Source organism: Acanthopagrus latus, chromosome 19 (assembly GCF_904848185.1).
Source record: "Acanthopagrus latus isolate v.2019 chromosome 19, fAcaLat1.1, whole genome shotgun sequence".
NCBI classification, from domain to species: Eukaryota; Metazoa; Chordata; class Actinopteri; order Spariformes; family Sparidae; genus Acanthopagrus; species Acanthopagrus latus.
The window spans coordinates 15,326,663-15,347,920 of NC_051057.1; the positions used below are offsets into that span (position 1 = coordinate 15,326,663).

The 21,258-nt window shown below is 38.9% G+C and overlaps 1 protein-coding gene across 2 annotated transcripts; it reads left to right on the forward strand.

Annotated features, from left to right (window-relative positions):
- The first annotated feature begins 2,068 nt into the window (after nucleotides 1-2,068).
- cdv3 (carnitine deficiency-associated gene expressed in ventricle 3) lies at nucleotides 2,069-6,737 on the forward strand. 2 transcript variants are annotated; one of them, XM_037079305.1, is made up of 5 exons: nucleotides 2,069-2,502; nucleotides 3,289-3,365; nucleotides 3,986-4,131; nucleotides 4,697-4,862; nucleotides 4,942-6,737. In XM_037079305.1, the coding sequence occupies exons 1-5, from the start codon at nucleotides 2,317-2,319 to the stop codon at nucleotides 5,066-5,068; spliced, it is 702 nt and encodes a 233-aa protein (XP_036935200.1). In that variant the 5' UTR covers nucleotides 2,069-2,316; the 3' UTR covers nucleotides 5,069-6,737. The 2 variants fall into 2 exon arrangements, with proteins under 2 accessions (XP_036935200.1, XP_036935201.1); XM_037079306.1 differs by having other exon boundaries at nucleotides 3,292-3,365.
- Nucleotides 6,738-21,258: the final 14,521 nt, after the last annotated feature.

Sequence of the window (21,258 nt, forward strand, 5' to 3'; positions counted from 1 at the left end):
TCTGGCAAAACATGACGTGACGGTGTCCATTTTGTGCCCACATTTGAAATTCTTTTTGAACTAGGCTAATGGCCACATGCCATTTTGCATGGTGTCCAGATAGGTTCCCAGAGAGGCAGCGCTGCAGGGGTTTAAAGTCTCGTCTGTTTAAAAAAACATACATCTTTTGGAGGTTATTTTTTGTCAAAAATGAATGTGTAAGAGCTGATCAATATTTTACACCCTCTAAATAAGGTTATAAATGATTTCATCATGCATCCACTCCACTCAAGTTGCTCTATGCGCATGCAGAGAATTTGGTCCAAACATTTTAAAAGAAAAACACACAAAAACATCAATCCATTGTCTGTAACCGCTTTATCCCTTTTATGGGGTTGTGGGGATTTTTTCTGGAGCCAATCCCAGCTGTCTGTGGGTGAGGGCAGGGTACTCCCTAGACGAGTTGCCAGCCTATCGCAGGGCCCTCACTGATGGCAGAGGCCGCCATGCAAGGTGCCAACTGCACATCACGAGCAATTTGGGGTTCAGTATTTTGCTCAAGGACACGTTGACGTGTAGCTCAGCTCAGCCTGGAGCTTGGATTTGAACCGAATCACTTGAATCCGAACACTAGCCGACCTGCTCTACCTGCTGAGCTACAGCAGCCCCTGAACAAAAACATGGAGACACTAAAAACAGTTTCAAAATATTAAGTAATCATTAAGTCAAAGGTTATGACTCAGTATCTCTTTAACAGAGTGTAAGCTGAGGCTCCTGGTGGATGTCCGCCATGTTGTCTTTATCCACCATCACTTCCAGTCAGCCTGACACAAACTGAAATATCTACCACAATATAAATAGTTTGCAGCAAAATGAATGTTAGTATGAGCTGACAAAGTTGTATCATATCATAACATAACAAAGTCAGATTTTTAATATATAATCAGCTTTATTAGTCAAGTATGTGCACCCATACAAGGAATCTGACTCACCCGCTGTTTTAATACACATTTCCACAAACTTTTTCAGGAAAGACGGGAATCGACGTAGAGTTTGAAACAAGAACAACAACAAAGCTGAACAAAGTTATGTAAAGTTAAACATTGAACTATTATGTCCACACCATGAGATGAAATATATGTGCACATATGACTGAAAACAATACCATAATTTTCATTTACTAACATCATTTAGCTACCCTTGTATTTTTTTATACACATTATATCTATTTTTTTCAACTTCGGGCATATTATAATTACTTGTTATGTATCAATAAAAGAAATATACTATTTTTGAATTTGGTCATAGAAACAGAAATCAGAAACAGAAATAATTTATTGATCTTCGAGGGAGAAAATGTGCATGTTACAGCTGCTCCTTCCAGAAAAGAAATATCACACTAGAGGTATAGAAGATTTAAACTGAGAGAGATTATTAGACATAAGACTAGGTAAGAATAAAATATATAAATATTGATATCTAAAAAGTGCTTATATTAAAATAACTGTAAAAATATGTGCATTAAACTTATGATGTATGACAACTTTGTATATATAGATAGACTTCTCAAGGTTAGTTAGAGATATTGGGATATTCTAGTGTTTCACTTAATTGTTTATTCTGTGTCAGATGTGACTTTTAATTTAGTGTTTTGTGAATATTTTTGATCCCCAAAAATAATGCAACACATTTCATTTGACTTTTACTGCATAACCACGCACCTACATGTATATAGACCAATATTCCAATATCCCCTAAACCCCTGAATTCTGAGTAGCATACATATAGAAATGGAAATACTAAGAGAAATAGATGTAAAGATATCGCTCTATGCTAATACTACATTGTGGGTAATATTGAGTAATACTTCAAAATGGTTAAAAGTATAAATGCAACAAATTATACTGACATTACACAGATTTTTTTTTTTAAATTAAAATTTCGGTAGGAGTTGATTTTGTTTAATCTTAAAACTTTGATAAAAATGAAAACGCTTCACTAAAATATGACTGGTGCTTATTATAAAATGGATTTATGCCGTGATTTTATTTTTTAAGGCTCGTAATATTTCCGGCTCGTGGTCGAAGTACTTCCGGGTCACGGTACAGATTTGTCAAATAGCCCGTGCATGGCATGGTTGACAGGGTAGCTAACGTTCCAGTCAGGGATCCAGGGTGGACATTTTTTATCAGCCTGTACCAGACGTTAAACCGTCACTTTAAGGAGAAACTCCATCTTCTCGGACCGTCTACATAACTGTTCCCTTATTTCTCGGGAGAAAATTTTCACATTTGTCATTGCTCGGTTAGCTCAACTAGTTAACGTTGCTCTTTGAAAATGGCGGATGTACCTACAGAGAAGAGCCTGGACGATTTCTTTGCCAAGCGGGATAAAAAGAAGAAGAAAGAGAAAGGAAAGGGAAAGGAGTCCGCCGCCGGGCCCACGTCGATGGTGGTGAAGAAAACCAAGAGGGAGAAAGAAAAATCGGCGAAAAACGAGAATCAAGACACGCAGATTGAAAAGGTAAGTAAACGACGCTGCTCTTCTTCGATAACTTTTTTGCCTCCTCGTCTTTATACAAGTTGCCGGTGTCGTGTCAAATTGTGTAACCCCCGTCACAGTCTGCTTCCTGCTCGAATTTTATTACCGTTTCCTGACAGCGCTGTAACGTTTCACCGATTTATGTAGGAAAAGCTAGATAGCTGTAGTTGACACGAAGCGAGAAAACGCCGGTCGCTAGCTAACATAGCATATGGTTTAAGCTGGCACGCATTGTAACGGGACACATGATTTGACACGACACCCTATTTTTTGCTGCTTTCCACAACTACAGTTTTCGCTTTTCGTCTGAAATATAAGTTTAATGTAACCGCTTGAGGCCCGCGTATTAGCTAACATCCTGACAGTGGCCTTGGTTCACATGGGAAAGCTGTCATTCTCCTCTTTGAATCGTGGCTGTCCAGCTAGGCCGAGCCGCCATTTGTCACTGGGTTTAACGGGGTGGACTGGCTTTAGCTTCAGCAGACCTGAAGGTATGATTCTGTGACCAAGCTAAACTATCCTTTACAAGAACTGTTGAAGAAATTCTTTCAATGGTGTAAATTCACGTTGACTCAAACTGTAAATGGCATGTGTAACCATATCTTGGGAATATCTTACTAGAGAGCAAATGTCATTTCAAGTAAAAAGGAGCCTCACTAAATTAAGTATTACGAGAACAATACTGCTACACTTTTGGTAAGTTTAAAGGATATTCATGAATGTAATATCACTGTAATTTACTGAGAGTTAATGCATCTTTCTGCCAAGGAGGACGAGGAATGGAAAGAGTTTGAGCAGAAAGAAGTGGACTACAGTGGGCTTCGTCTCCAAGCTCTACAGATAAGGTGAGAGGGGAAACATATATGTATTTGGCTGTAATGACTCCATGTCCACATGAAAAGATGCACGTCAGCCTTGGTACCATCTAGTGGGGGCCAGTAAGGACCCTATGACTGGTCACCCACCTTCCAACACAAACATACTTTAGTAATGACTGAACTTTAGTTCCAGTATCTGCAAGCTTTCAGAACTCTCCTGCACAGATTGTATTCACGAAGCTGCCACTATGCATTGGTTGTGGGGCCAATTCAGTTTGTAATGATGCAGTTAATCATGATCCTAATCAGTTTTTTTTTTTAATATGTTTTTTATTTTCAACCTTTCAGTTATGTTAAAAATGGCAATTAATTCAGATTACATTTGATACGGGAATTGTGGTGTAATACCATCAGCGTACTGAAAAACACATCTTAAAACTGTTAGCAGACAATTTTTTGTTACATATTAAGTGTAAATATGCATATTTTCATTTTCACCATCCCGAGTTTACAGAAGAGTAGATTTTAGTGAAAAATACCAAAAATATGTGAATTACCCATATATTTTATGAAAAAATCTGACATGGCTTAACATGAGTACATTTCTTAACTGCCTACTGGCTGTTGTTGTTTTGTTTTTTTTTTAGTGATGAGAAAGAGGAAGAAGAATATGAGAAGGAGGAGGTTGGCGAGGATGGAGAGATCATTCTGGTCAGCGGAGACAAAGTGTCCGGTCCCTGGAACAAGTCTGGAGCAGCTCCGCCTCCTGCTGCTGCTGCCGCTGCACCCGTTGGTGAGTAAACCAGCTTCAGCCCAGCTAATCGTGCAATACTCTAAGGTCATGGCATCCTATGACTCGGCTCTATTTATTTATATTTATTTTCGTGGTGTTTCAAGCCGTGCACATGTTTATGCCTCTGGTTCACGTGTCAGGAATGCCTTGAGGAAATGCCTTCAGTTCTGGCACAAACATCCACATGGACTTGAGGAAGATCTGATTAGAAAATGGTGGTCAAAGGTCAAGATGACTGCGACCCACAAAACATATTTTTTGGCCATGACCCAAGAAGAATTATGACAAAATTTCATACACATTCTCACTGTAATAAAACGTGTCAACATAGTATTGCTTTGATTTTACCTAAACTTCCACTTCAGTACCTTTTTTTTAAAGTCTTTAAATGTTTGAGTATGTAGAGACCTGGATGAAAACTACAATTTCACTGGTTGACAGAGTACTACTTTACTTATGAAGTGGGGAACCTCCTTATGGTTTGCGAGATGTTTTAATAAGATGAATGCCCATAAAAGTCAGTTCTTTTAACTGGTGTCATTTTTAAATTTCTTGTCTTTAATAGTGGAGGAGGAAGAGGTGCCTGAATCGAAGCCTGCTGGGGTATATCGCCCTCCAGGGGCTCGGCTGACCACCACCAAACGAGTGCACACCCAGGGGCCTCCTGAGATCTTCAGTGACACACAGTTCCCATCTCTACTGGCCACCGCCAAGCACGTGGAGACACGCAAGTGAGTGGAGCTTAATGGTAATAGTTTGATACAGTTTCTAGTCGCAGCATGACTGAACCCGTACATGGTTGTGTTTCAGGGACAGAGAAATGGAGAAGACCTTTGAGGTTGTGAAACACAGGAATCGTGGCAGAGAGGAGAGCAGTGGAGCTTCTATGCAGCAGTTGCAGCTTGATAACCAGTACGCCATCCTGGGGGATAAGTAGAGCTGCTCCCCTCCATCCCCTGGCCCCTTCAGCACCGTCCGGCCCAGCCCCTCGAAGGAAGCTGAACTCCAGCTGTGTTGACTGCAGTCCTGCCGCCATCTCACACACACATGCACGCACACACACATAGACACACACGCACTATTGCAGCACATACAGTGACACTCCCTCTGAATAAATCAGCTACACACTTTACATACACTTGGTCGGCAAAACTGAAGGACTGCAGCTGAAGGGGCTGTTGAAAGAGGGAGCAATTGAAAAGGAATTAGCAAAATACACCCAAACGTACAACACTGCAGCAGCAACAAAAGACAACTTAGTTGTCCTTTGTGGATTGTGCTCAGAGCAGCAGTTGTGTGGCGCAACTTTTCTCTGGACTTCAACTTGCTTCGATAAAGCCACAGAGGATCGAAGATAACTTTAGGCAAGATGATTTTACAAACTTCTGTGAAAATATCTATTTTTTTGCAAGATCGTTATAACCCAATCGCACTTGGTATTTTGGGGTGGTTTTTGAGTTGCGGTTGGGGCTTTCGTGAGTGGGGGATACTACCTCAGCGATATAGCTGGTGGTGACGATGTGGACTGAGCTTCTTCTTCTTTTTCCTCTCTCTCTCTCTGCTGTGGTGGTGAACGGGGCAAACACCAATCCTCCCCATGTACAAGCTGGCCACCAGGCTCTTTAATTTAGAAACTTGAAGCTTTGTTTTTTCTTTTTTTCTTCATGTTGATGACACTCTGCAAAGATCTATGGACAAGAAGCGATAGGTTGTGGTCCTCATTTAGAATTTCTATATAAAGTGGCCTTACTGATAGAGAGAAACTGCTGTGTCATCTGAAGAGAACTGTGCTTGTGTCTCACGGGCTGCTGACTGCCTCTGGATCTCACCACTCTGTGACAAAAAAACATTATACCAACGAAAAAAAATCCTTTTTGTTCAAGAATGTAGTGCTGTTGTAGTTTGCCTGATGATTACAGCTACTAACTGTCTTTCATATCCACTGTTTGATCTTGCTGCCCTCGCTTTATTTTGCTCTCTGCAAAAGAGAAATTAAAGCTAGTTTGTAATCCAAAACCAAATGCTTTACTGTGGTTTGACACCAGATGGTCACAGATGTTACATTACCGGGAAACAAAAGACAGGAAACCACTTTAAAAGCATATTAGTAGAGGTTGTTTGGCCATATTGAGTTCACACCTTTTCGTAATTTGTTGTAAAGTGGTACATTTCAACCCCAGTTTTAACACTTCTCTTTTTTTATTTGTATTATTATTATTATTATCAAGGCTTTTCCTCACAAGTAAATGTGCTGTGTCAGCCCTCATTCAGGTGTGTAGAACAGGTTGCTGCTTGTGCATAACTTAATTTCCAGACAGTGACAGCAACTACTCGTCTGTAAAATCAAATTGACCCCAAACCAACAGAGTACTATCCACAAAACAGTGGTATGCCTGGTTAAACTCAAATGGGTTTTTACTAAGAGCATAGTTATGTTTTTAGAAAGGTGAAGAAGAACTGGAAATGTGTTCTATGTTTCTGTCCTTTCCATAAAAGATGTCGGGGAGCATTGATCCCTGCTGGGAAATTTTGGGTGGACTTGGATAATGTTTGTGATGAAAAGAAAAGAGTCTAACACAGAAAATAAAGTGATCCTTGTGAATGAAGTCTTGTCTGAATCTTTAAACGTTGAAAATAGAGGATTATAGTGTCTACGTGTTTCTGTCCATTTTTAAACTAAAGACTTGTGTCCACCTGCCAAATCTCTCCCATAACTGCTTACTGATTTCCCGTGATGTCTCGGTTTGTCAGAGTAGGTGTTGATTTTGACGAAGCAAACACACATTATCAAAGGTTCCTGCTCTTAAAAAAAAAAAAAAAAAAAAAGTTTCATTTGACCTTTATCCAATAATATTAAAGAATAAAAAACTTCACACACAGCAGGCTTCAAATGTTTATTTGAATAGGCTGCTACACCAGCATTTCTGTGACTGTCAGAATTTAAACCCGTCACTGTCTGCTCACTCCTCTGCTGTCAGTCTTCTTTCATTTTTGCTTCTCCTGTAAGGACAAGATGACCAACATTTTAATTAGAATAAACATCTTAAATTATTTACAATTGTACGATGCTTTTATATTGAAATTGTTGTGAGTGCTGATTCCAGTTTCTTACCTGGTCCACATTACCATCAGTTGGTTTGGGACGAAAACCATTGTCATTTTCCAACAGGATAACGGAACTAAGGTCCTAGAGAATAAGAAAAAATATAAGAAACTGACAGTAGTACTGATGTTAGTATGCTGATAAACAACAATTGAGAACAATTCCTACAAAATGTTTATTTTTTATCTGTCACCAAAAAGGGGTTTAATCTTGGAAGATAATTTGGTCATTTAACTGATCTCATCTGAAATGATGCTTATTTTGTGTTTGTAACCAATATCACTCCACAACTACAGTGGGGGCAGCACAACACCATCTGTAGCTTGGAGCTAAGAATGATGCTGTGCTGTAACTACTGCCAGTGGTCAGCCTTCATTAATGACATGATCTCTTGGTTGAGGGTTGAAAATTAATAGAAATCATTTTCTCCTGTTGACACTTTTTCACCTACAATTCGTGACTTCTGAGTTTGAGTTGGCGCCGTGTGTCCCTGAGGGATCTGAAAAATAAATATATAGCCCTTGAATAAAAAAACACAAAGTACAATACATCCCTAAACTAAAGAGTGGACCTTGGGTTGTGTTTATTTTGTTTCAGCAAGGCCATTGACACAAGACAACAAACAAAGCAGCAAAATAATCAGTTAACCTGTTTTGTAGAGACATGACTCAGAATTAACCTGATGAATGCTCCAACTTATCACAGAGTCATGGGGGAAATAAATCTAAATGACATTCTTCATTTAAAACAAAACATTTGCAATCTGAAGTCTGGTTCTGCAGCCTGTTTCTAACACTTACCTGTTAGTTAAGCAATAATCCTACAATGTTAAATATACAGCACACCAAATCTGACATATCTGGAAGCTCCAGGTGACACAAATCATGTTGCAGAAGTTCAAGCTATTACTAAACAAGTAGCAATAGGTGATGTGCTTTATTCACAGCATTCAAGTATGTTAAACATATAGAGAGCAATGGCAGTGTTCATCATTTTTAAATCAATTAAAGTTGTTTCCTTTTCAGGAAATCCAATAATCTTAGTGCGCCGTCTTACCGAGGCTGCGAGAATGATTCCCACCAGGCACAGTACTGTAAGCCCTCTCATCTTGGACATAAATTGATCTCAGATCTCCTTCACCTGCTTTATAGTTTCTGGTTTAGTAGATGGAGTTAAAAAAAAGTGTTCTATTTGTTCTGTGGTTCACAGAACTAAAAAAACACCATTTGTTCAGATTTAATATCAAAGTCCAGCTGCTTTATCTCTTGGCAAATGTGATATTGCTTACTCAGACAAAGTCTAACTAGGAACAGGTATTTGTAAAGCAGGCTGCAATGTTAGCAAGGAGAACATATTATTAATATATGTTGTAAAGAGACGAGGGCCCAGAACAGAGCCTTGTGGAACGCATTTTTTTACTGGTAAAACTGTGATTGAATATTTCCCGCCTTCAAAAACAAAGTGAATTTATGTATGATGTCTTCATTCTTTAACTTGGAAAGAAAATGTGTTTTGAACCCCTTCAAGTATCAAATACAGCTAAATATTGTGAACAAATCCCATAAAAAGACTAAAACCACAGCCTGCCTTTCTGCTGTTGTTTGCTGTCTTGTTGGGCAACATTTTCAGCAGTGGGTTAATAGACATTTACTGCGGCAGGACTGTGTGTATATGTATTTAAGGGTGCCATCAACGTATTTTGTTATCCTTGAGTTCTGAACATTTCCTCACCTTGGTGTCCTCTCCATTGGCAGGTTGTGGTCTGAACCCCAAGTTATTTTTAATCGCCTCCCGAACACCATCAGCCACTACCTGAACAGGCAAAGTATCGACAGCACTTACAGCAATATTAGAGTCTATAACAAATCAGTGGGTTTATAAATGATAAATCCACCTGAAGAAATTATTTTATGCTACCAGTTTGTTTTTTAAATTGTGTACAAGTCACATTAGGCTGTTATTACTCCAGCCTGCCCAAAAAACTCAATCATATATTACAGTTTATATTAAGTCCACCTACCTTTGTTCCTACTGTGGGCAACTCTGTTGCCTGAAATACAAAAATGCATCACACTTCAATCAAATGATGTATAAATATTTACTCTAACTCAGTGAGATAACTGGTTGTTTGCATTTTCCTGCAAGACTGTCGACTTTGGACCACAAACAAACCTGCAAAAAAGAATCTGGAAATGTTTTATATAAATAGCGGCACACATTCAGACGTTTACTCCAGCTTTTTCTTTGATTCTTAAAAATGAAAAGCATTTATAAAAGACATATAAATAAATGTTTAGTCCTGTTTAACACACCAGAAAGTCTTAAAGACAGGATCAAACTGGAGGATCAGACTGTGAAAGAACCAAGAAACTGTGCACACTGTCAGTTACTTGTACTTACTCACTATATTTATATCCTGTATATACAGTAATGGTCCCACTGATCTTTGTCATTATGGATTGTTCTTAATCAGAAGACCAGTTGTGAAACTTGTGTTTTACACACACATTGGCTCCTACGGGTTGCAAGAACACATTACTTTGTACTGAAATGACAAAGTTCGGGAAGTGACAGTTCAGGAGAAAAGATTCAGATTACGACATGAAAACCAGACAACTTTAAGAGCTGTAGAAATCTACAATTCTAACAAATAAACAACAAAGGAACATGTCACATAAAATGGGCATGACCACAGTCTCAGTGGCAAACTCCTCTTTCATGCCTTGACTTTCGAAAAACTCTTTAAGAATGGTGAAGTATCTCTCTCCCGCAGTCTACTCACCATTGTTGAGTTGATTGTTGTGTTGTTTGTTGAGTTAAACCCGCCACCACTCGTTGCTGTTTTGAGTCCAAATAAAGACTGAAAATTGAAATTTTAAAATTAGAAAACCTCGAACCAAGGACATAAAGAGTTTGCTTGGTATCCATTTCACTCGAATTGGTTTGTAAAGTCCTGCAAACATCACTGACAGTGGATTTCAAATAAAGCTGTGGGGAAAAAAATAATTTGTTACAATTTAATTAGTTTGACTCTTGAAAAAATGGTACTAGTTGACTTCAGGGTAACCTCAAAATGAAAACTGAAAACTTTACAGAAACTGAGAAATGACAGTTTAATTTTAGTTTTATATGTTGGAGACCTACTATAAATGTTGAAAATATACTTGAAATGTGTTTCTTCAAAAGTGCATAATCTGAAGATCACAATTAGGAAATTCAGTTTCCACAAATGAGGTAAGGTGATGAAATATTCCAGTTATACAAGTACAGTCGTATTCGAATTTCAACAGTAGGTTCAGAAACAGTTCCATTTGAACACTTAATGTTACGTAATGATTCATATTGAACAACTTGGTATTCATTTGTTGAATCTTTAAAGGCTTTCTTTGCTTCTACCCATCTGAGGCAAAGTAACACTTGAGTTATTGCAAAGTGAGAGAGAGGAAGGTTATTTAGAATAAGGATGGTTATAGAGTGAAGTTATTGAAAAAGAAAGATGAAATGAAATCTACAAGACATTAGCAGTTAGTATTTCTAGTCAGTTAAAGTATGTCCTTTTCAGTACAATTGCTGTCGGTTTAGGAGCTGGAGATGCTGATGATGTTGCTAAAATAAATCTGGCCAACAGGAGCAGCACGAGTCCCCTCATCTTGGAAAAGTGAGTCTCCTATCTACACCTACACCTGCTTTATAGTAGCCATGATAGTAGGTGGAGTTTGTTACAGTTACTCTATGCATGTATGTGTATATGTATTTTTTGGCTGTTGCATGAAACCTGACTTCATTTTCAAGATTTTACAAGAGAAGTTTTTACTTCCACTTGAAGTGGTGACAACAACTTTATTCCAAGGTTCATCATGGTGTTTTGATAGTAAGGGCACTGACACTGGATTGTAAAAGAAGCAGCCACATAATCAATAACTTAACCCGTTTCAATTCTACTCACCAGTATGTTCACCTTCTCAGATCAGTAAATTTGTGGTAAAAACACCAGTCTTACCTCTTTTTCTTCCTTCGTGGATTCTATGAGAACGAATACCATCAAAGTGAGTGATAAGAGCCCCCTCATCTTGAAAACAGATTTGCTTCTAATCTGCACAGACAACTGGCTGCTTTATAGTGTCCCTGTCAGTGGGTGGAGCCTGTTGTACAACTAACTGTCACATCATCACTGATAAGCATGGTTTAGTGTCTGTAAGCTATAACATCCCAAATCAAATGTCATACTTGTTCACTTGTCTGACAACAGAAAACATTAGTATAGAAATACAATAAACAAACCTGCAACACTCAAAAACAAAGTGAATTTATGTATGATGTCTTCATTCTTTAACTTGGAAAGAAAATGTGTTTTGAACCCCTTCAAGTATCAAATACAGCTAAATATTGTGAACAAATCCCATAAAAAGACTAAAACCACAGCCTGCCTTTCTGCTGTTGTTTGCTGTCTTGTTGGGCAACATTTTCAGCAGTGGGTTAATAGACTTTTACTGCGGCAGGACTGTGTGTATATGTATTTAAGGGTGCCATCAACGTATTTTGTTATCCTTGAGTTCTGAACATTTCCTCACCTTGGTGTCCTCTCCATTGGCAGGTTGTGGTCTGAACCCCAAGTTATTTTTAATCGCCTCCCGAACGCCATCAGCCACTACCTGAACAGGCAAAGTATCGACAACACTTTACAGCAATATTAGAGTCTATAACAAATCGGTGGGTTTATAAATGATAAATCGACCTGAAGGTCAAATTATTTTATGCTACTAGCTTGTTTTTTAAATTGTGTACAAGTCATATTAGGCTGTTATTACTCCAGCCTGCCCAAAAAACTCAATCATATGTTATAGTTTATATTAAGTCCACCTACCTTTTTTCTTACTGTGGGCAACTCTGTTGCCTGAAATACAAAAATGCATCGCACTTCAATCAAATAACGTATAAATATTTACTCTTAAGACTTAAGAATATATCTTTAGTCCTGTTTAACACACCAGAAAGTCTTAAAGACAGGATCAAACTGGAGGATCAGACTGTGAAAGTACCAAGAAACTGTGCACACTGTCAGTTACTTATATTTACTCACTATATTTATATCCCGTATATACAGTAATGGTCCCACTGATCTTTGTCATTATGGATTGTTCTTAATTGGAAGATCAGTTGTGGTTTTACACACATTGGCTCCTATGAGCTGGTCAAGATTCAGATTAAGACATGAAAACCAGTGAAATTCAAGAGTTGTAGAAATGTACAATTCTAACAAATAAAAAATAAATGACCATGTAACATACAATGGGCACTGCCACAGTCTCAGTGGCAAACTCCTCTTTCATGCCTTGACTTTTGAAAAAGTCTTTAAGAATAGTGAAGTATTTTTCTCCCACAGTCTACTCACCACTGTTGAGTTGATTGTCGTGTCGTTTGTTGAGTTAAACCCCCCACCACCCGATGGTGTTCTGCATCCAAAGCAGTAGTGGAGCCAGGATTTTTCCTGTGGGATGGCCAGGATGGTTATGTGATCATTTTGGGGTGGCAATGTCTCACAAGAAAATATAGGGGTATTTAGGGCACCTAAGCCAACCCCCCCACAATATTTGGAATGCAGGTAATGGTGGAAAAGATCAAATAATATTCCGTGTATCTAACCTTTTTCTTTTCTTATTCGTGCAAGTAAAGTAACAAAGATGTTTACACAAATGTAGCACAATATACAGACAACTGTACTGTGTACTGTGCTGAGAGGACTTGGGAGACGTTCAGCTCAGCTTTTGGTGATCACCATTAGGTGATTTGAGGGGTGCTGTCCCCCTTGTTAGCAAACTTACTAAAAAAGCTTCCCCCTTGTTAACCTGACATCAGTCTCCATCTGCTAGATGCAGATAGTGCATTACAAATCACAGGAGGCCGCGGTCAATTCTGGTGCACAGTGGAGTCAAGCCGGGCACGGCTGCTTTGGGTTCTGCACAGAGCAGATCACACTGGCAGGAAGTCAGCGACACAGGAACGGCATTGAGCATCAGATTCATTTTCAAAGCAAAACACCCTGTGCAGACTCCAGATTGTATAAAACAAAAAATTACCAGATCAACAAAGTCGGGCAGGCAAAAGGCTCGGCTTCTGAAACGTTTCCGCTGGGGTTCTCTTTATACATTCATGGTAAGATGCCGTGCAGAGGGCGGAATAAAACCTGTAGCAGACGCACATGTTTACTTTCAGTAACTAGTGCACTGCCCATAGGAAACATGTATTCCTATAGAAAAGTGGGAGGTTAAGTAGCGTTTTCATGGATGGCCAAATGAGGCTGTGATTGAAGGTGGGACGTCAGGGATACAATTGGCCATTTTTGACTTCTTTTGATTTTACCATTATATTTCGCCTTAAAAACTATTTACCTTGCCTTGTTTGGGGTCATTGTTTTCAGCACAACCTCACGTGTGACTGTACAATTATTTCGACATTTCGACAAATTATATTAACACAATGGACCTAAAATCACAAAAAAAAAAACATAAAATCGGAGTAGGAAAATGTTTTTACTGTGAAAACCACAAATATGCTAAACAAACCATTGTTATTACTTATAATGCAAATACAAAATGTTGTTTGCTAAATTTGTGCATAAGTTTTTGAAATTTACAAAGTTATATGTAACTATTTACATTTAAATTCAGGGCTCCTCAGCTCCTCCCTGCCTGCTCAACATTCAGCCGTCTCCTCACAAAACAAAAAAACGACTCCACTACACACTAAACACACCACACCAAACACTACAGAACACACTAACTATACACTCCAAACACTCTTTAAGTCACAGATCTCTCAACTCTCAAAACTCACTCTCTATCACTGTCTGTCTCACCGTCACTGCCGCTGTCACTCTTCCGCCTCCGTCCCTCCCACAACTTCCCCTGTCCCTCAGCGACCACATCATGTGGTTTACCATATAATTTTGTGATTGGTTGGTGTGGTGCCTTTTTCCACCAAATAGGAACGTGTTTTCTTGCTTGCAAACCATTTCTTCCTGCACCAAATGCGCAGCAAACGTGACAACAATGTTTGCAAAAAAGCGTGGCGGACATTATTTATCGTAAGTCCAGTTTTGGACGTGCCGACGCATCTGTTTACTCAGGAGCTGGCCGTGTGGGGGAGAGCTGGCAGCTAGCTACACACGAACATCCATAGATTCCAATTCCAGTTTGTTGTCCTTGTGTATCCGGATCTCCTCAGACCGGAACAGACTCGGTCTGGACTTGTTTAGTCTCATTAGTCCACAACAGTCAGTTTAGATGCAGTGAATGGGACCGAACCGCTGGCAAAATCCTGGTCCAGCTCGAGCCGCTGCCGGTATAAATCGCTCGTTTCTTAAGGTATGTCGTTGGGGTGAGCTCTGCAGTGATTGGCTCTGGTGCGCACGTGGCTATAGTGGCTACGGTTAACAATGCTAGTGGAATTGGTAAAGAATTTATGAAATAATTTATTAACGGTATCTTTGTAGTCCAAACAAATCTGACATTGCACAAAATGTTCACATTCCATATTTAGACTATGGCAGGCCGCCTCAGTCTCATCAATGTATGATGATGTTGCTAAACTAAATCCGGCCAACAGGAGCAGCACGAGTCCTCTCATCTTGGAAAAGTGAGTCTCCTATCTACACCTACACCTGCTTTATAGTAGCCATGATAGTAGAGTTTGTTACAGTTACTCTATGCATGAATGTGTATATGTATTTTTTGGCTGTTGCATGAAACTTGTCTTCATTTTCAAGATTCACAATGAACTGCAGATTCACAATGAACTGATTAACATGTGACCTCAGTGTTTGGCAAAAATATGGTTGGTAATGTCAAATTTTTTCTTTTGAATTTCTTTCTTTAATACACACACACACACACACACACACACACACACACACACACACACAAGCACAAACACACACATGCACACGCACGCACATGCACACACACACACACACTACCAGTCAAAAGTTTGGACACACCTTCTCATTGAATGGTTTTTCTTTATTTTCATGACTATTTACATTGTAGATTTTCACTGAATGCATTAAAACTATGAATGAACACATATGGAATTATGTAGTAAACAAAAAAATGCGAAATAACTCAAACTCAAAATTGAAGGCACACTGAACCAACATGGCTACCACAGCATCCTGTGGCAACATACCATGCCTTCACATTTTTTTCAACAGGACAATGACCCCAAACACACCTCCAGGCTGTGTAGGGGCTATTTGACCAAGAAGCAGAGTGATGGAGTGCTGCGCCAGATGACCCGGCCTCCACAGTCACCTGACCTAAACCCAATCGAGATGGTTTGAGATGAGATGGACCGCAAAGTGAAGACAAAAGGGCCAACAAATGCTCAGCATCTCTGGGAACTCCTTCAAGACTGTTGGAAAACCATTTCAGGTGACGACCTCATGAAGCTTATCAAGAGAATGCCAAGAGTGTGCAAAGCAGTAATCAAAGCAAAGAATCTAAAATATAAAACATGTTTTGAGTTATTTCACACTTTTTTTGTTTACTACATAATTCCATATGTGTTCATTCATAGTTTTGATGCATTCTGTGAGAATCTACAAAGTAAATAGTCATGAAAATAAAGAAAAACATTAATTGAGAAGGTGTGTCAATATACAGTGGAACCCTGGCTTACGAAGACCCCATTTAATGAAAAACTCAAGTTACGAAGGCACTTAACGGCAATATTTTTGCCCGTGGTACGGCAAAATGCCTGCGTAACGAAATCCCACAAATACAGGAAAATTCACCTTAATTTCAAATTTCCCGCGCGACCGCCATTTCCCTCGCCCGTGGCATGCATCTCTCGTCTCCCCGGGCAGCATCCCCGCGTGTTCTGGCTGTGAGAGGCCCCACCCACCACCATGTGTCCTCTGGCTCTGATTGGCTGAGCCGACCAGCTGTTTTTGTGCCCACAATGCCTTCCGAATCATGTAATAACCCCTTGGCTTTCGTACTTGCCTCAACCTTCAGGTGAAAGTGTGCCTAAGAAGGCGAAAAGCGATGAAAGTAGCAGTAGTGATTAGTTGAAAAACATAAAAATGCACAAAAAAATAGAAAATAGAATTTTTTAAAAAAATTATAAAATAGAAAATGTAAAAAAAAAAAATTATAAGTTTAAAAAATGTTAAAAAAAAAAAACATAATTGCACAGTGTACATACGTACATTAATTAACGTAAATGTAAGTTTTAGTTTTAATGTTTAGAATTAAATTCCATAATGTTATGTACATGTACACACACCTATGTATGCATGCATACGTATGCTTTCTTCAGCCTCCGCCACCTCCGCCACCTCCTTCCCCACCAAGAACTTCGTCTTCAGCCAGCATCGCCTCACTCAAAAGGTACATACATAATTTATTTTATTGATATTTATAAATACATTTATCATTTATAAATTATTTTCTTCATTTCAGATTGTATTTTGGAATATTCTTAGTGTTTTTTTCAAATATTAAGTCATATTTGTAGAAGAAATACACGACTGGTAGGGGGCCTGGAACGAATTAGGCTATTTATAGGGAAAAAGGTGCTTCGACTTACGAAAATTTTGACTTACGAAAGACCCTCTGGAACGAATTAATTTTGTAAGTCGGGGTTCCACTGTATTACTCAGTAGTATTTATTTACACACCTGCACTATGCTTGTGCTTAACTTAATTTCCAGACAGTGACAGCAACTGCTCCTCTGTAAAATCAAATCGTCCCCAAACCAACAGAGTACTATCCACTTACAAAACGGTGGTATGCCTGGTTAAACTCAAATGGATTTTTACTAAGAGCATAGTTATGTTTTTAGAAAGGTGAAGAAGAACTGGAAATGTGTTCTATGTTTCTGTCCTTTCCATAAAAGATGTCGGGGAGCATTGATCCCTGCTGGGAAATTTTGGGTGGACTTGGATAATGTTTGTGATGAAAAGAAAAGAGTCTAACACAGAAAATAAAGTGATCCTTGTGAATGAAGTCTTGTCTGAATCTTTAAACGTTGAAAATAGAGGATTATAGTGTCTACGTGTTTCTGTCCATTTTTAAACTAAAGACTTGTGTCCACCTGCCAAATCTCTCCCATAACTGCTTACTGATTTCCCGTAGTGTCTGGGTTTGTCAGAGTAGGTGTTGATTTTGACAAAGCAAACACACATTATCAAAGGCTCCTGCTCTTAAAAGAAAAAAAAGAAGATATTTCAGTTGACCTTTATCCAATAATATTAAAGAATAAAAAAACTTCCCACACAGCAGGCTTCAAATGTTTATTTGAATAGGCTGCTACACCAGCATTTCTGTGACTGTCAGAATTTAAACCCGTCACTGTCTGCTCACTCCTCTGCTGTCAGTCTTCTTTCATTTTTGCTTCTCCTGTAAGGACAAGATGACCAACATTTTAATTAGAATAAACATCTTAAATTATTTACAATTGTACGATGCTTTTATATTGAAATTGTTGTGAGTGCTGATTCCAGTTTCTTACCTGGTCCACATTACCATCAGTTGGTTTGGGACGAAAACCATTCTCATTTTCCAAAAGGAAAATGGCGCTTAGGTTCTAAAGAATAAGAAAAATGTAAGAAATTGACAGTAGTACTGATGTTAGTATGCTGATAAACAACAATTGAGAACAATTCCTACAAAATGTTTATTTTTTATCTGTCACCAAAAAGGGGTTTAATCTTGGAAGATAATTTGGTCATTTAACTGATCTCATCTGTCTGAAATGATGCTTATTTTGTGTTTGTAACCAATATCACTCCACAACTACAGTGGGGGCAGCACAACACCATCTGTAGCTTGGAGCTAAGAATGATGCTGTGCTGTAACTACTGCCAGTGGTCAGCCTTCATTAATGACATGATCTCTTGGTTGAGGGTTGAAAATTAATAGAAATCATTTTCTCCTGTTGACACTTTTTCACCTACAATTCGTGGCTTCTGAGTTTGAGTTGGCGCCGTGTGTCCCTGAGGGATCTGAAAAATAAATATATAGCCCTTGAATAAAAAAACACAAAGTAAAATACATCCCTAAACTAAAGAGTGGACCTTGGGTTGTGTTTATTTTGTTTCAGCAAGGCCATTGACACAAGACAACAAACAAAGCAGCAAAATAATCAGTTAACCTGTTTTGTAGAGACATGACTCAGAATTAACCTGATGAATGCTCCAACTTATCACAGAGTCATGGGGGAAATAAATCTAAACGACATTCTTCATTTAAAACAAAATAGTTTCAATCTGAAGTCTGGTTCTGCAGCCTGTTTCTAACACTTACCTGTTAGTTAAGCAATAATCCTACAATGTTAAATATACAGCACACCAAATCTGACATATCTGGAAGCTCCAGGTGACACAAATCATGTTGCAGAAGTTCAAGTGAATAAAGCACACCACCTATTGCTAAACAAGTAGCAATAGGTGATGTGCTTTATTCACAGCATTCAAGTATATTAAACATATAGAGAGCAATGGCAGTGTTCATCATTTTTAAATCAATTAAAGTTGTTTCCTTTTCAGGAAATCCAATAATCTTGGTGCGCCGTCTTACCGAGGCTGCGAGAATGATTCCCACCAGGCACAGTACTGTAAGCCCTCTCATCTTGGACATAAATTGATCTCAGATCTCCTTCACCTGCTTTATAGTTTCTGGTTTAGTAGGTGGAGTTAAAAAAAAAAAGTGTTCTATTTGTTCTGTGGTTCACAGAACTAAAAAAACACCATTTGTTCAGATTTAATATCAAAGTCCAGCTGCTTTATCTCTTGGCAAATGTGATATTGCTTACTCAGACAAAGTCTAACTAGGAACAGGTATTTGTAAAGCAGGCTGCAATGTTAGCAAGGAGAACATATTATTAATATATGTTGTAAAGAGACGAGGGCCCAGAACAGAGCCTTGTGGAACGCATTTTTTTACTGGTAAAACTGTGATTGAATATTTCCCGCCTTCAAATACAAAGTGAATTTATGTATGATGTCTTCATTCTTTAACTTGGAAAGAAAATGTGTTTTGAACCCCTTCAAGTATCAAATACAGCTAAATATTGTGAACAAACCCCATAAAAAGACTAAAACCACAGCCTGCCTTTCTGCTGTTGTTTGCTGTCTTGTTGGGCAACATTTTCAGCAGTGGGTTAATAGACTTTTACTGCGGCAGGACTGTGTGTATATGTATTTAAGGGTGCCATCAACGTATTTTGTTATCCTTGAGTTCTGAACATTTCCTCACCTTGGTGTCCTCTCCATTGGCAGGTTGTGGTCTGAACCCCAAGTTATTTTTAATCGCCTCCCGAACGCCATCAGCCACTACCTGAACGGGCAAACCAGCTTGTTTTTTAAATTGTGTACAAGTCATATTAGGCTGTTATTACTCCAGCCTGCCCAAAAAACTCAATCATATGTTATAGTTTATATTAAGTCCACCTACCTTTGTTCTTACTGTGGGCAACTCTGTTGCCTGAAATACAAAAATGCATCGCACTTCAATCAAATAACGTATAAATATTTACTCTTAAGACTTAAGAATATATGTTTAGCCCTGTTTAACACACCAGAAAGTCTTAAAGACAGGATCAAACTGGAGGATCAGACTGTGAAAGAACCAAGAAACTGTGCACACTGTCAGTTACTTATATTTACTCACTATATTTATATCCCGTATATACAGTAATGGTCCCACTGATCTTTGTCATTATGGATTGTTCTTAATTGGAAGATCAGTTGTGGTTTTACACACATTGGCTCCTATGAGCTGGTCAAGATTCAGATTAAGACATGAAAACCAGTGAAATTCAAGAGTTGTTGAAATGTACAATTCTAACAAATAAAAAATAAATGACCATGTAACATACAATGGGCACTGCCACAGTCTCAGTGGCAAACTCCTCTTTCATGCCTTGACTTTTGAAAAAGTCTTTAAGAATAGTGAAGTATTTTTCTCCCACAGTCTACTCACCACTGTTAAGTTGACTGTCGTGTCGTTTGTTGAGTTAAACCCCCCACCACCCGATGGTGTTCTGCATCCAAAGCAGTAGTGTTGCACGGATTTTTCCTGTGGGATGGCCAGGATGGTTATGTGATCATTTTGGGGTGGCAATGTCTCACAAGAAAATATAGGGGTATTTAGGGCACCTAAACCAACCCCCCCACAATATTTGGAATGCAGGTAATGGTGGAAACGATCAAATAATATTCCGTGTATCTAACCTTTTTTTTTCTTATTCCTGCAAGTAAAGTAACAAAGATGTTTACACAAATGTAGCACAATATACAGACAACTGTACTGTGTACTGTGCTGAGAGGACTTGGGAGACGTTCAGCTCAGCTTTTGGTGATCACCATTAGGTGATTTGAGGGGTGCTGTCCCCCTTGTTAGCAAACTTACTAAAAAAGCTTCCCCCTTGTTAACCTGACATCAGTCTCCATCTGCTAGATGCAGATAGTGCATTACAAATCACAGGAGGCCGCGGTCAATTCTGGTGCACAGTGGAGTCAAGCCGGGCACGGCTGCTTTGGGTTCTGCACAGAGCAGATCACACTGGCAGGAAGTCAGAGACACAGGAACGGCATTGAGCATCAGATTCATTTTCAAAGCAAAACACCCTGTGCAGACTCCCAATTGTATAAAACAAAAAATTACCAGATCTACAAAGTCGGGTAGGCAAAAGGCTCGGCTTCTGAAACGTTCCCGCTGGGGTTCTCTTTATACATTCATGGTAAGATGCCGAGCAGAGGGCGGAATAAAACCTGTAGCAGACGCACATGTTTACTTTCAGTAACTAGTGCACTGCCCATAGGAAACATGTATTCCTATAGAAAAGTGGGAGGTTAAGTAGCGTTTTCATGGATGGCCAAATGAGGCTGTGATTGAAGGTGGGACGTCAGGGATATAATTGGCCGTTTTTGATTACTTTTGATTTTACCATTATATTTCATCTTAAAAACGATTTACCTTGCCTTGTTTGGTGTCATTATTTTCAGCACAACCTCACGTGT